The 14,229-nt window shown below is 40.6% G+C and overlaps 1 protein-coding gene across 1 annotated transcript; it reads left to right on the top strand.

Moving 5' to 3' along the window:
* The first annotated feature begins 604 nt into the window (after positions 1-604).
* On the top strand, positions 605-14,229 carry LOC124277770. The gene is made up of 6 exons (XM_046713504.1): positions 605-1,045; positions 2,500-2,651; positions 3,671-3,852; positions 7,208-7,346; positions 9,896-10,028; positions 13,397-14,229. The coding sequence occupies exons 1-6, from the start codon at positions 637-639 to the stop codon at positions 13,522-13,524; spliced, it is 1,143 nt and encodes a 380-aa protein (XP_046569460.1). The 5' UTR covers positions 605-636; the 3' UTR covers positions 13,525-14,229.

Genomic DNA, 14,229 nt, shown 5'->3' with positions numbered 1-14,229 from the left:
TACGAAACTCGTGCAAAATTATACAAAATTTCACACTCGTTTCGTATAAGTCGTATTACATAGTTGCTCGTGTAAAAATCTATTTATTACACATAGATTTTAGTTTACGTCACCAGGACGACATTGTTGACGTCATACGAATAATGCTGGATTGACGTCACACTAGAGATGACGTAATGGTGAAAAATTATTTTCGTTATTCGACAGTTGTGGTTATTTATGACGGGCTCATCCATCTTATTTGTTTTTTATTTTAACTTTTTATATCCAGCGTTGAACTTTTGATTTACATCAATCAAAAGGAGCTTTACATTTATATGTTGTTATTTACAGGACTTATATGGTGAATTTAAACCAGTGCAATCTTGACACAAGGAGACTCCAGAGTCACGGTTTAGTATGTAGCCATGGAAACGCTTGTAAAGCGCGGTGTCCCCACCAAAAATTCAACTTTTGTTATTTATAAATACTAATATTGAAACTTCAAGCGCAGATACTCATTAAACGGTTAATAATTTAGCGACTAACAGCAATGGGGTATTATGACAGACAACTAGTCTCTGCGGCCACGGAGATATCTGTGTCAGGTTTATTGTTGTCAAGCACACAACAGGAAACAGGTTGTGCGTGTCCAACATGGCGACTGAAATCCAGGAAGCGCTCGCATATGTCCGACAAAATGTGTCAGAACTTCGTAATTTAGGGAAGGAATGGGGATTGACCAACGCGGAGATAGAATTATGTGTTCAGAGAGCCATGTCGATGAAAGTAAACACCAAGAAATCACCTAAGAAGAAAGCTAGTAACGTCCAAGCAAGAAAGTTCGCAGCCCGAAAGACATGGGCCCGATGTCGATGTTGCTTCAACATGTGTTTTGTACTGGTGGGGGTGCTGCTGGTCGCGACGACAGTGACAGCAGGGGTGATGGCATATCAAGCCAAGTCGATCTCCCCCTCTCGGTTCCTTCAGCCATACGCTTACAACATAATGAGGGTTGTTCGTCTTAGTTTGAGCGTTCCGCTCCAGCAAGTATTTCACATTGACAGTAAGTAACCTAGTCTGTCTCACAGTCCCTGAACCACATTAATTTCACTACTGCCAAGCCCTCTCTGCAGTGCTAAATCCCTAAATAAAGCAAGTCTAGATTTCCTAAGGTTCTGAATCTCTGGTCTCCCTAGGGCTCCTTTTCAATATAAATGAGCTTGTTTGTTACTATCAAAATTATATATATTCAGAGACTAAGCCTTAGTCTATAAGTAACCCAACTGGCCATGTGGCGTTCTGCTGCAGGAGGAAGGCGTAGTAATATGTTTGTACGCTGGACCGTCACAGCGACTCACTGGCAGGTCGTTGCGTTTGGCTGGGTCAACATAAACATATTCTGTCACGCCCACTACTATAATCATTGTTTAATGTGTAACATTTGTCTATTAATTAGTGTAGAAAATTGAATAATATTATATTCCATTAGGATGCCAAAACAATTTTGGTAGCGGGTTTTGGGGGTCCATTCAGGGGATATTCTAGACGAATGCATAAAGGTGTATTTTGTTTGCAGATTGAACATTTATATAGATTTATGATGTATGAAAACAGTTCCTTTGTATATGTGTCAACCAACCAGCAAGCCAGACCACCCAATCCCGTTAGTCGCCTCTTACGACAAGCATAGTCGTCTTTTGTGGCAAGCATGGGTTGCAGAAGACCGCGGATCTTCACGGGTCTAATGAGTTCGAACTGTGCTTTCAGTTTTCATGTGTGGACATCAAAGAGTGAATTCTTACATGCTTGATACATTTGGGTGAACTTATGTGTACATGAGTCATTATGAAACTCCCCATTCTTTGATCTGACATATTTGATGCTGAAAACGGTGTAAGAACATCTTCACTCACACACTCACTTACACGTGATCTGGGTGTGAATTGGTCTTCAGTAATCCATACTTGTCGTAAGACTAAGAGGCGACTAACGGGATAGGGTGGTCAGGTTCGCTGACTTGGTTGACACATGTCATCCGTTCCCAATTGCGTAGATCAATGCTCGTGATGTTGATCACTGGATTGTCTGGTCCAGACTCGATTATTTACAGACCTCTGCCATACAGATGGACTGACTGAGTTTGGCTTTACGCCGCTTTTAGCAATATTCCAGCAACATCACGGCGGGCCATACAGCTGGAATATTGCTGAGAGCAGCGTAAAACTAAGCACTCACTCACTCACTCATTTAGCTGGTGCTGTAACCCCATGCATCATATCATTGTGCATCTCGTAAGTCATGCCAAGATCAGTTTTGCGTTTACAGATGCAGTGAGTCATTATTTGTCATTGATATCGTAGAATACATAATTACTGATGTGTTTTGAAATGTGAGTGTACAAGAACACAAATTTGAGGAGGCAGGTCACGCTGACCTGATCCTATTCCTCAATTGAAATATGTTCATGTCAAATGAAAGATCTGCATGAAAGTCTGAACTTCCACATTCTTCTTCCAGAGTACTACGAGACCGAATGTCTTGTTGATAACCCTATGTTTGCCGATCCAGTGATGGATTGTATGAACTGTCAGCAGATGAAGACAATACGAGAAATGACGACCACAACCGACTTTGACCTGTCCATTGTGTCAGGACCCATGGTTTTCAGGGTAAAAATCCTTGTGAACAGTGTCTCTTTTAGGAGGTAAAATAGCAGTCATTTTGGCACAGGAGTTATCTCCCTTTGACTGTCAAGTCAACTCATAATGCTAAAATATCCCACAAAAATTTGTTATCATTTGAGGAAATGTTTATGTTTGGAATGATTTAAATGAATGAGCATTATCATTTCTCATAAAGTAATGCATTCTACACATTAAAGGTTGAGGAAACAAAAAGACATAACAAATTGGTATTTAGAGTTTACTGAAAGTACTTGTAAATTAATAAAATAAACGCTTACACATAGATGAGGTATATGGAGCTTGCTCACCATGAAATTATTATTCACAGTGTGAGTAAGTGAGTGAGTATGGCTTTAATGTCGCTTTTAGCAATATTTCAGCACTATCACGGCGGGGGACACCAGAAATGGGCTTCACACATTGTACCCATATGCAACATTAATTTATGAGCCAACGCTTTAACTACTAAACTACTTATTATTCACAGATTATGTAGCATACATGTGTGAATTGCCACAAGTCCTGTGTGAGGTCTGTAGTACACTTAGTAAACATGGAAGATTCAAACAGCCCTCAGATTGTGGTCTCCCAGTATGCCATGCATTATCATGCAATTACACAACATTGTCCTGCCAGCAACTTTAAATTTGATTTAAGGCAATGGGATTTAAAAAAATATATTTTAATTTTCATACCAGCATTTTAACACAGGGAGAGTGGGTTTTGCACTGATTGTTTGTCAGCACCAGTGCACCAGTCCTCATGGGTTTCACCAAAGCAATGATCATGTGAGACCAATGTAGCTGGGCGTGGAGTCATCCCACAGATGACATCCTTACCTTGTCAGCTTGCTGACGGGGTTAACCTCTTTGGTCATGTGGACAAGGCATCCGACTTCGGATCAGAAGATCTGTGGTTCTAATCCCATCACGGGACTTGCAAAGTTTTTGGCCGCTACACCTGCATCAGTTCCACACTCTGATGCACAAGGTGTCATGTTTCAGGGCCTCCAAGCGCCGGTACATCTCCGTGACATATGGCAGGTTTTACACAAGTACCAGGACAACCACATGCTGACCAGTCATTCCCTGGACTGTACTGCCGACTGGGCTCAGTATACAAGTGACCTAGCCAGACCAGACTTACTGGACAAAATAATACAGGATGAAAACTTCTCATGTAACTGGTAGGCTGCATTTTTATTGTAAAATGTCCATTCTAATATAAGTTGTTCATTGGTCTCGAGGAGGACATGGGTTGATGTACCCTCGATGTTTGTTTATGTTCCCTTAGCCCGAGGGTACATCAATCCATGGGCCCTGAGGGACCAGTGAACAACGTATTTATCTTACCAAACACCTTAATTTTGAACTGTTTGAAGCACGGGTACAAATTTTTTGTAGCCATCGCTAGATTTTGCTGACAAGAAAAACAGATTTAGAGTTAGTCTCCCTTCCATCGATTTGCATTCGCAAAACATCGATAATTTCCGTACATCATACGTGATTCAATGTTATTTGAGATAAAGAATTACTACCAAGAAGTACCAAATGAGTTGCCATTGACATCGGGGTACATTGAAATGTTACTTGCTCGTAAGCGGGGTACATTGAAAATAATAGAAGAGGGCTCAGCCAATCAGAAAGCTACATTTATGTGTGAGGTAAGATAAATACAAATGTTAATATCATAATTATTTTACTGATACTATTACAATTTTGGATAGTTTGTTTATATTCTGTTAAATATCCTTGTTTTAAAATGATGTGTCTGAATTACTGCAAAAAAATATTACAAAAGAGGTAAACAGTTTGTAATGACGCTTCAGTGAGGTTACTTCCCTTGACCCTATTGACAGTGAGTTACTTCCCTTAGACCTAATGAGACTGAGTTTCTTCCCTTCGTCCTATTGGCAGTGTGCTGCTTCCCTTAGCCCTATTGACAGTGTGCTGCTTCCCTTGGCCCTATTGACAGTGTGCTGCTTCCCTTGGGCCTATTGACAGTGTGCTGCTTCCCTTGGCCCTATTGACAGTGTGCTGCTTCCCTTCGCCCTATTGACAGTGAGATGCTTCCCTTCGTCCTATTGACAGTGTGCTGCTTTCCTTAGCTCTATTGACAGTCAGCTGCTTCCCCTAGCCCTATTGACAGTCAGCTGCTTCCCTTGGCCCTATTGACAGTGTGCTGCTTCCCTTGGCCCTATTGACAGTGTGCTGCTTCCCTTGGCCCTATTGACAGTGTGCTGCTTCCCTTGGGTGCTGCCCCTATTGACAGTCAGCTGCTTCCCTTGGTCCTATTGACACAGTGTGCTGCTTCCCATGGCCCTATTGACAGTGAGTTACTTCCCTTCCTTAGACCTATTGACAGTGTGCTGCTTCCCCCTTGGCCCTATTGACAGTGTGCTGCTTCCCTTGGCCCTATTGACAGTGTGCTGCTTCCCTTTGACAGTGTGCTGCTTCCTTGGCCTATTGACAGTGTGCTGCTTCCCATTGGCCCTATTGACAGTGAGTGACTTCCTGCTTAGACCTTTTGACACTGAGCTTCTTCCCTTGGTCTCTACTGGCAGTGAGCTGCTTCCCTTGGCCCTATTGACAGTGTGCTGCTTCCTTGGCTCTATTGACAGTGTGCTGCCCATCCCATGGCCCTATTGACAGTGTGCTGCTTCCCTTGGCCCTATTGACAGTGAGCTGCTTCCCTTTGGCCCTATTGACAGTGTGCTGCTTCCCTTGGCCCTATTGACAGTGTGTGCTGCTGCTTCCCATGGCCTATTGACAGTGTGCTGCTTCCCTTGGTCCTATTGACAGTGTGCTTCCCTTTGGCTTCCTGCTTCCCTTCAGCCCTATTGACAGTGTGCTGCTTCCCATGGCCCTATTGACAGTGTGTGTTGCTTCCCTTGGCCTCTATTGACAGTGAGCTGCTTCCCTTGGTCCTATTGACAGTGTGCTGCTTTCCTTAGCCCTATTGACAGTGTGCTGCTTCCCTTAGCCCTATTGACAGTCAGCTGCTTCCCTTGGCCCTATTGACAGTCAGCTGCTTCCCTTGGCCCTATTGACAGTGTGCTTTCTTCCCTTGACAGTGTGCTGCTTCCCTTGGCCCTATTGACAGTGTGCTGCTTCCCTTGGCCCTATTGACAGTGTGCTGCTTCCCTTGGCCCTATTGACAGTGTGCTGCTTCCCATGGCCCTATTGACAGTGAGTTGCTTCCCTTAGCCCTATTGACAGTGTGCTGCTTCCCTTGGCCCTATTGACAGTGTGCTGCTTCCCTTGGCCCTATTGACAGTGTGCTGCTTCCCTTGGCCCTATTGACAGTGTGCTGCTTCCCTTGGCCCTATTGACAGTGTGCTTCCCTTGGCCTCATTGACTGCTTCCCTTGGCCCTATTGACAGTGTGCTGCTTCCCATGGCCCTATTGACAGTGAGCTGCTTCCCTTAGCCCTATTGACAGTGTGCTGCTTCTTCCTATTGACAGTTGGCCCTACTGGCAGTGTGCTGCTTCCCTTGGCCCTATTGACAGTGTGCTGCTTCCCTTGGCCCTATTGACAGTGTGCTGCTTCCCATGGCCCTATTGACAGTGAGTTACTTCCCTTAGACCCATTGACACTGAGCTTCTTCCCTTGGCCCTACTGGCAGTCAGTGAGCTGCTTCCCTTGGTCTCTATTGATAGTGTGCTGCTTCCCTTGGCCCTATTGACAGTGTGCTGCTTCCCATGGCCCTATTGACAGTGTGCTGCTTCCCTTTGGCCTCTATTGACAGTGTGCTGCTTCCATGTGCTGCCATTGGCCTATTGACAGTGTGCTGCTTACCTTGGCCCTATTGACAGTGAGCTGCTTCCCTTGGCCTATTGACAGTGTGCTGCTTCCCTTGGTCCTATTGACAGTGTGCTGCTTCCCTTGGTCCTATTGACAGTGTGCTGCTTCCCATGGCCTATTGACAGTGAGCTGCTTCCCTTGGCCCTATTGACAGTGTGCTGCTTCCCTTGGCCCTACTGGCAGTGTGCTGCTTCCCTTGGCCCTATTGACAGTGTGCTGCTTCCCTTGGCCCTATTGACAGTGTGCTGCTTCCCTTGGCCCTATTGACAGTGTGCTGCTTCCCTTGGCCCTATTGACAGTGTGCTGCTTCCCTTGGCCCTATTGACAGTGTGCTGCTTCCCTTGGTCCTATTGACAGTGTGCTGCTTCCCTTGGTCCTATTGACAGTGTGCTGCTTCCCATGGCCTATTGACAGTGTGCTGCTTCCCATGGCCTATTGACAGTGTGCTGCTTCCCTTGGCCCTATTGACAGTGTGCTGCTTCCCTTGGCCCTATTGACAGTGTGCTGCTTCCCTTGGTCCTATTGACAGTGTGCTGCTTCCCTTGGCCTATTGACAGTGAGTTGAGGATCTACAGCCAGTAACTGAAATGGCCTAAGATGATCGTAACTCTCATACTTCAACATAGACTTACTACTGTCCTAGCTCTAATATGCTTTGAGGAAATGGGCCCAGGACTTAATCATAAATCTAGATATATAGCAATGATCATTATTATGTTTATTGTAACTTCCGACAGGGATAGCAGGGAGAAGCTGTTTCATGGGCAGCTGATGAGGAGTCTGTTTCCAAAAGCGTCGGTCATCCCCTCTAATGCAGAGATTTGTCTCCAGAGGAATGTCTTCATTGACGGGAAAGGTGCTGAACATCGGAAACTGGTGAGTAGCTGACGACCCTGTCATGACAAGCAGTTGGTAACTCTGGACATGGAAAACAGTTTTGCACCACTCTTTAGCTTCAAATATTTTGCAATTCCACTTGTCTATTTGAAATAACTACTTGATTGTTACTTTACATTGACCACATTTTGATAAATGTCTCAGATTCTGCAGAATGCCTTATGAAGAATATGCCATGTTCCTCCTGATAATATGATTTGATGTGTCAGCAAAATATGATACAGCTCTGTAATATATGGCCAGTGATACCAAATTCAAACAGAAAAGTCAACCAAGAAATCTTTGCACAAAGAAATCAGTGTAAAACCAACTAGAAGTAAGAAAGAATGTTACACAATTAACAAATATGTCATAAAATCAACTAGGTTTTCAAATCAATACAGACAGTTGCCAAATAAGTACAGGTGCAGTCCCCAATAGACAGGAAGTACAAAATTTGACAGTTGTACACCTAATGGTTGTATGAATTACACAGGAGGTAGTTACGGCTATGAAGTCACTTATAATGATACTCACCCAGCAGCAAGCAAGGTCAAGCTTCCAAAATAGGTCAAGGCCAGATATACAGGGTGAAACTATTATCCGTGGTCTTGATGTAGTATTAGATCAGGCATGTGCTTTCCCACTCTCCAACCCAGAGTTCCATGCGGCAAGCCAGCATAGTACCTCTGCCACAGGACGATTCGTCACATCTTGCACCGTCCATTCAATATAATGTACAGATTTCTTTTACTCTTTTATTTTTGATGGGTCTACACATCTTACTAAACATCTTTAATAGAATGAATTAGTTTCACTGAGAATATATCCAAAAACATGGAACACTATTTCGATTTGCGTAGCGATCCTTTGTTTACATAGGTTGTACGGCTCCACGTGCTGTCATCGTCGCCGACGGAGAGCAAACGATGCAGCCAGTTTGATATCTAAATATGTACTGTCATAGACCTAACTGTCGCAGTTGTGGAAGAATATATATGTAACAATGTAAAACATTATGAAGAGAGCGCCGAAAAGCGTTCGTGAGTCCAGTCTCTTCTTATTATGAATATGCGTGTTTGATTACAAACAAGAGAAAAGTCCGGTCACATGATATGCAAATTAGCCTGTGGCAGTGATGTTATGTGTGGTGCTTTCCTATCCCTCTAGAAAGTTCTGTTGCAGGATTGTTCTCTAACTGTTCTTCCGGATTAACCTTTGCTCCTAAAGCATCATAATATATTAACTTCCACACCACTGTTAAGGATAGACAGTTATTCATTCCAACAACTAGTTATGAACATAAAGTGAAACTTGAAAAAAAACAATATATTAATTACAACATTTCAACATTGTTTTTTAAGACACAAAACAACACTGCCATGTAACAACAAATCCACTAACTTTAAGACTCACTTGGTCAACTTACAGGAGATATACAAATTTGCTTGCCCGACAGAAAAAAAAACACTGGACCCGGACGCCGGGCAATGGGTTATTTCCATTTGGGACCTTTTAAAAGGGTGGGCATGATGATTTTGTCATATAAGCCATGAGTTATTTATTTTAATACTCTATTTATGAATTTCACTGGCCCTAAAATCATAAGAAGTGAGTACAAAAATAATAATAATAATAATGGATATATATATAGCGCCTAGTATCTAGTGCTGGTTATCACTCACATTATATATATCGACAATCAGAGCTGAAAAATCGACTGTAATCGTAAACCCCACGACAAAACTCATGTGGGCAACAACGGGACACAATTAGGACATTGTGTACCGATCTATTCCGTGATCAAACTGATTGAGGATACGTCCGGTTGAGACACACATGTTGTTTACATTGTAGTTTTACAAGTAAGGAAACTGCGTCAGTTGTTTTTGTCTCGATTTAGCTAACATTACAATAAAAAATAGGTGTGAACCTGAGACAAATAATGGCACACTTTACGAACACAAAATTTGAAATGTCATTAATTTAATCACTTTTTGCACTTATGAATCAGGATTGTTCTCGCAAAGGTGTAAACAGGTGAGACAGTTGAGCCATTGTCTATTTGAAATGGTATAAGTCAGCTGAACACCTGGGTAACTGAACAGAAAGTATATTTGTATTATAAACACAATTATTGCTTGCAACATGTAATTTTTATCTACTTTTTCACAAACAATGTTGTTAGTTGTTCATCTGTATTTTCATCTAAACGTTGCTGTGTGTGACATTTGTCAGTAAGTTTATCACTGGGAGGGAGACGGTGCCTCTGTACTGGTTAGCTTCTTGTTCATGTGACCTGAAAGGGTTGCTGCACCAATTGTTGTGGAAAGACAATGTTTATCGATTTCAGTATGTAAGGGAGGTAATCACATAGTAGTCAAGAACATGGTGCAAGATGTTAATGAGAAATATCTTGAAACCAACAGTGTTTATATTGTTTTAAAAATACCTGTGCTATTTAACATTTTTTTAGGTTAATTAACTGTAGAAACTGAATTGTTCCATCAAAGGGAAGGTTTTTTCATATTTTTCACTTATGTTTGCAGCCTCCCAGCACATTGGAAGGGTACAGCTGGTACGCCCAGGGGACAGGCACCCGGACTCTCGTGTTCCGCCCACACAAGGGATGTGATGACGTCTGTCAGTCATTGAGCGTCACAGTGAAGGAGGGAGATATGGGTTAGTTGTGAGATCTACTGTGTTGTACAAGGGGGACTCACACCAGGCACCCTGCCTCCAACTGCTCCACAGCATTGAATGCTAGTCTGGGATGAGTTTTAATAGATTGGGTGATCAGGGTTGCTGACTCGGCTGTTTGCATGTCGTCGGCTTGCATATCTGATGACGTGGAGCATTGCTCATGATATCAGTCACTAGGTTTTCTAGTCATATAGTTGAAATATTGTGTGATGTTGGACAACTAATAACCAAACTAACCAATATTAATGATTTACAATATTACCAACTTTGAAATGGTCTTGCTTTTTTATTGCTCTTTAAGTATCACAGCATCATATTAATTTTTTTGTTTAAAACAATTTAAAGGGTGAAGTTTTCAAAGCTGACTGTACAAGCATGGAGGAACTTTTAATTTATCAGTCACCTGAAGACGTAACTTTCTTACCTCATAATTTACTGTTTTAAACCTCTAAAAGTGCTGTCGGTACCAGATTAAAATTTGGAGGCAATAAATACTCAATAATACCTGCAAATATGGAAACACACGCCAGATTCATCATCATTTGTACCCTGAGCACCTAACAAATTTGTAGTGTGCTGTCAAAAACTTACACAAATTTAAGCTCTTTTTAATGCAGTAGTGAACAAACTTAGTATACATCATAATGCAACCCAAACATTTTCATTATTAGTCATTGATCGTTACGGCTGTTTTCTGTAAAACCACATGAAGTTATGGATTGTCAGAGTAATTTTTGGTCTTTTGGGGGATGCTTATAAAGATGTCCTACAGATTGTTCTGGTAGTTCATGGTGGAGCGCATTAAGCAGCAACTTAATACTTCAAACACATATTTTTTTAAATGTCTTCTGAAAATATTCCATGAACCGACTCTGATTTTGGGGCTTTTAATAGTAATTCTGTGTTTACTTGAAAGCATGATATAATTCTGCAGGAAGCTGACAGCGCTTCCATGAAGGACAGTGTAACTTCATTCCAATGTGTGCTGTGGAAAAACACCGACCAGCAGGCAAACGTTTTGTCAAGGGTTATCTCCCTTTAGTTGTGTCCGGGACTGATGAGTCAATGTGAGATTAAAGAATAGACTTCTACATTCTATTTTCTTACATAGCAAAGAAACATTGTCACATGGAGCTTTGCATGGTTACATTCAAAGGCAGTTGTGACAAAAAGAGCTACCAAAAGAAATATTTGAAATAAGGGTTTCTGCAAACAAAATTTGTATCATGATTAAGATTGAGATTTGTTGGAATCCCATATTAAACAACCTATTGGCTTACCTGCATGACTCATGGCATTCTCCTGTGAATTCTGCAGCAAGGGTTGCAAGGGTTGGCACACAATGTCAAAGACTATGAGCTTGTATTTTATTCTTAAAACAATTCAAAACAAACAATCAAAGGTTCTGTTATTATGTTTATCACTCAGTATGTCAAATAGTAATTGAATTGGGAAAAAATTGATATTGTTTATCAACAAAGATAAAATCCATAATTCTAAGATGCCAGTATTTTGTTTTGTGAGGGACAGTGTAGAAAACTGTGGTCTCCCCTTCACAAGCAGACACATTGGCCAATATTCTCGAAACGTTCGTAGCCCTAAGAATCCTTAACTTTGACCGTAGCCAGTGTGTTAAGAATGGGCTTCAGAAGTTTGTAGGGCTATGAATGTTTCAAGAATAGCTAGCTGACTAGGTCTGTTGTTCGAACAATGTCACAAAAACTGCTGTGATGACATGAACAATGGAAGAAGTCATCTTTAATTGTTTGTGACAATGCATTGTTGTTAAGACAAGATGGACAAGAACAATGGAAACAATGGATGTGAATTAACCTAACAGCATGAAAACCAGATTATATAGCTCAGAGAGAATTGAGGAACATAATAGTAGAGATATCCTTGCCGCTTTGGATTATATCAGCGTGACATTACCAATGTTATTTCATTGTCAGTGTTAATCATTTAAATGAAGATAATGGTTCACATGAAGATTTAATTTTGGATAAAAAAATAGAAAGGTTTCTTGCAATTATTTCTTTATAATTGATACTGTTTAATGAAATACTTCCACTTTGGACTTTCTTACAAAAACAATAAAATCTTGATTTAATAGAATTAATGCTTTACTACAATGTGAACTCAGTGTGATTGACTTCATCTTTACTGGGCCCTTGTCTGTGTAAGGCCAAGAAAAAAAATATGTCCGTTTCCGGTAACCCGACCGACCGTAAATCTTTTTTTAACCAAGTCAATATCATGACTGGAGTGCACTTCAACTCATCAGTTTCATCCAAATCGATTATGATATGTTCATGTTTTTCAGTGTACATAGGGCTAAAATGGATTGTATTGAATTGGCATAATGGGCTGTCACTGACCAAATCTGCAAATATATAACATAAATAATGATTTGATATAGAAATCTTTCAATGTTTCATCACAAGGCATTGTCACTACATGATATGGTATCCTTGAAGACCTCAGGTGCCCACCTGGTGCTACTATAAAATAAAAAAAAAGTTTAAAAAAAAGATAAAACTGACCCACCTACCCTATTTTTAAAAAGCATGTAATAGGAAACGGACATTTTTTTTTTTTGGCCTAAGCAGCTGACTGTGGATAATTCCTTGTTTGTTGAGATTGAACGACATTCAACATAGCTTCTTGTTCTACATGATTGCATCAACAGTGCACCATTTTGTAAATTTGCAGTTTAAAATGAATTTGATACATTTTTTTAAGACAATGAATTTCTTTCTTAAAAAATAAAAGAGCATGTTAGTTCATATTCTATTCATATATTTCTATATTATATTTTCTATTCTGAAATCTGGAAGCCTGAGATCCATATTTGGATCATTTTCTAATTACCATAAAGAGAGTATTAAACTCATATAAAGTCAGTAATTGTTTTATTGAATAATATATATAAGGAACAAAATCAGATTCAACATTTCAAACAATAGTAGCTACAATAATGTCAGAAAGTTCCAACAAACAGAATCATCTGATAGGCTAAGGTTTGGGTATAACCCTTCCAAGTAATCCTGATCTGTTATCAGTCAATGCCAGGAGTGAGTGAGTGAGTGAGTTTAGGTTTGGCCACTTTTAGCAATAGTCCAGCAATATCACCGTGGGGGGACTCCAGAAATGGGCTTCACACAAAATCGAACTCAGGTCCTCGATGTGATGAGCGAACACTTTGACCACTAGGCTACCCAACCGCCCCTCAACGCCATGAATTAACAGATCTGACTTGGAATCCCTATGTATTTTTGTCAAATGCCGCTACTCGGCCAATGTATTCAGTAGAAAACTGTATGTAATAGTGTTGTTTGTTTGTACAGTGCTTTTCCTGAGTGGCGCCATGGACGTAGAAGTCTCTGACAACAAGGAGGAAATCAGTATCAGCTACCTCGGACATATGTTACCGGAGTTGCCTCCACCACTGTTGTCAGAAACAGAAGACCAATGAGTCGGATATAGCAACTACACCTCCAGCATAATATTGTCAAACAAATCATTGATATCTTCTTAATCCGGAAAGGAATCTTGATCTGAAAAACACTGGTATTATTTCTTGACAAGCCAAATTCACAAACTGATATTTTCATACAAAGTTTGACTACTCTCCTGTCCAATATTTAAAAAGAATCTTTAGACAGTTGTAGACTCCTCAAGTCTTGTGGAGCTGTCCCTTGTTCTTGTTGATGAAAATTCTAATTGAAAATAATGCGTTGATTGTCTCTATGTAAAGAATGTTCAGGGTTTAACATCTAATGCTGGGAGATTTGGAGGAAGTATAGGGTGGACAGGCAACCTTAGGTGTGTTTTACAACCAGCACAAGTCCATTAAGTAATTAGAAGCATTAAGAATTCCTCAAAGGTGTACGGTATTGCATATGTAATTTAAAAATATAGTAAGTTTTGGTTTGAATTCAGCATTCTACATCTTGTTAAGAATTCCGTATTTTTAGAATTCCACTGTACTCTAATTATATTTTTTTAAATATATTTTTTGTATTATGCCATTGTCTGTACAACTACTCCACAAACTGAAGATGCAATGAATGGATGAAGTGAAGTGAGTGAGTAACTGGAAAGGGGATGTGTACAAATTGTTAAATCTTCACTCTGTATATCAAGTTGAAATTTGAATTAAATATATTGATATATTCTT

This window comes from Haliotis rubra, unplaced genomic scaffold (genome assembly GCF_003918875.1).
Source record: "Haliotis rubra isolate DU_JTF1 unplaced genomic scaffold, ASM391887v1 Scf227, whole genome shotgun sequence".
In the NCBI taxonomy this organism is placed as follows: Eukaryota; Metazoa; Mollusca; class Gastropoda; order Lepetellida; family Haliotidae; genus Haliotis; species Haliotis rubra.
This window is presented reverse-complemented; position numbering and strand designations above follow the sequence as displayed.

Excerpts from the sequence above, each read along its gene's own strand:
- LOC124277770 (XM_046713504.1), top strand. The coding sequence starts at position 637 with ATGGCGACTGAAATCCAGGAAGCGCTCGCATATGTCCGACAAAATGTG. Across the intron at positions 1,046-2,499 it reads GCAAGTATTTCACATTGACA|AGTACTACGAGACCGAATGT; the intron begins GTAAGTAACCTA and ends TTCTTCTTCCAG. Across the intron at positions 7,347-9,895 it reads GTGCTGAACATCGGAAACTG|CCTCCCAGCACATTGGAAGG; the intron begins GTGAGTAGCTGA and ends TTATGTTTGCAG.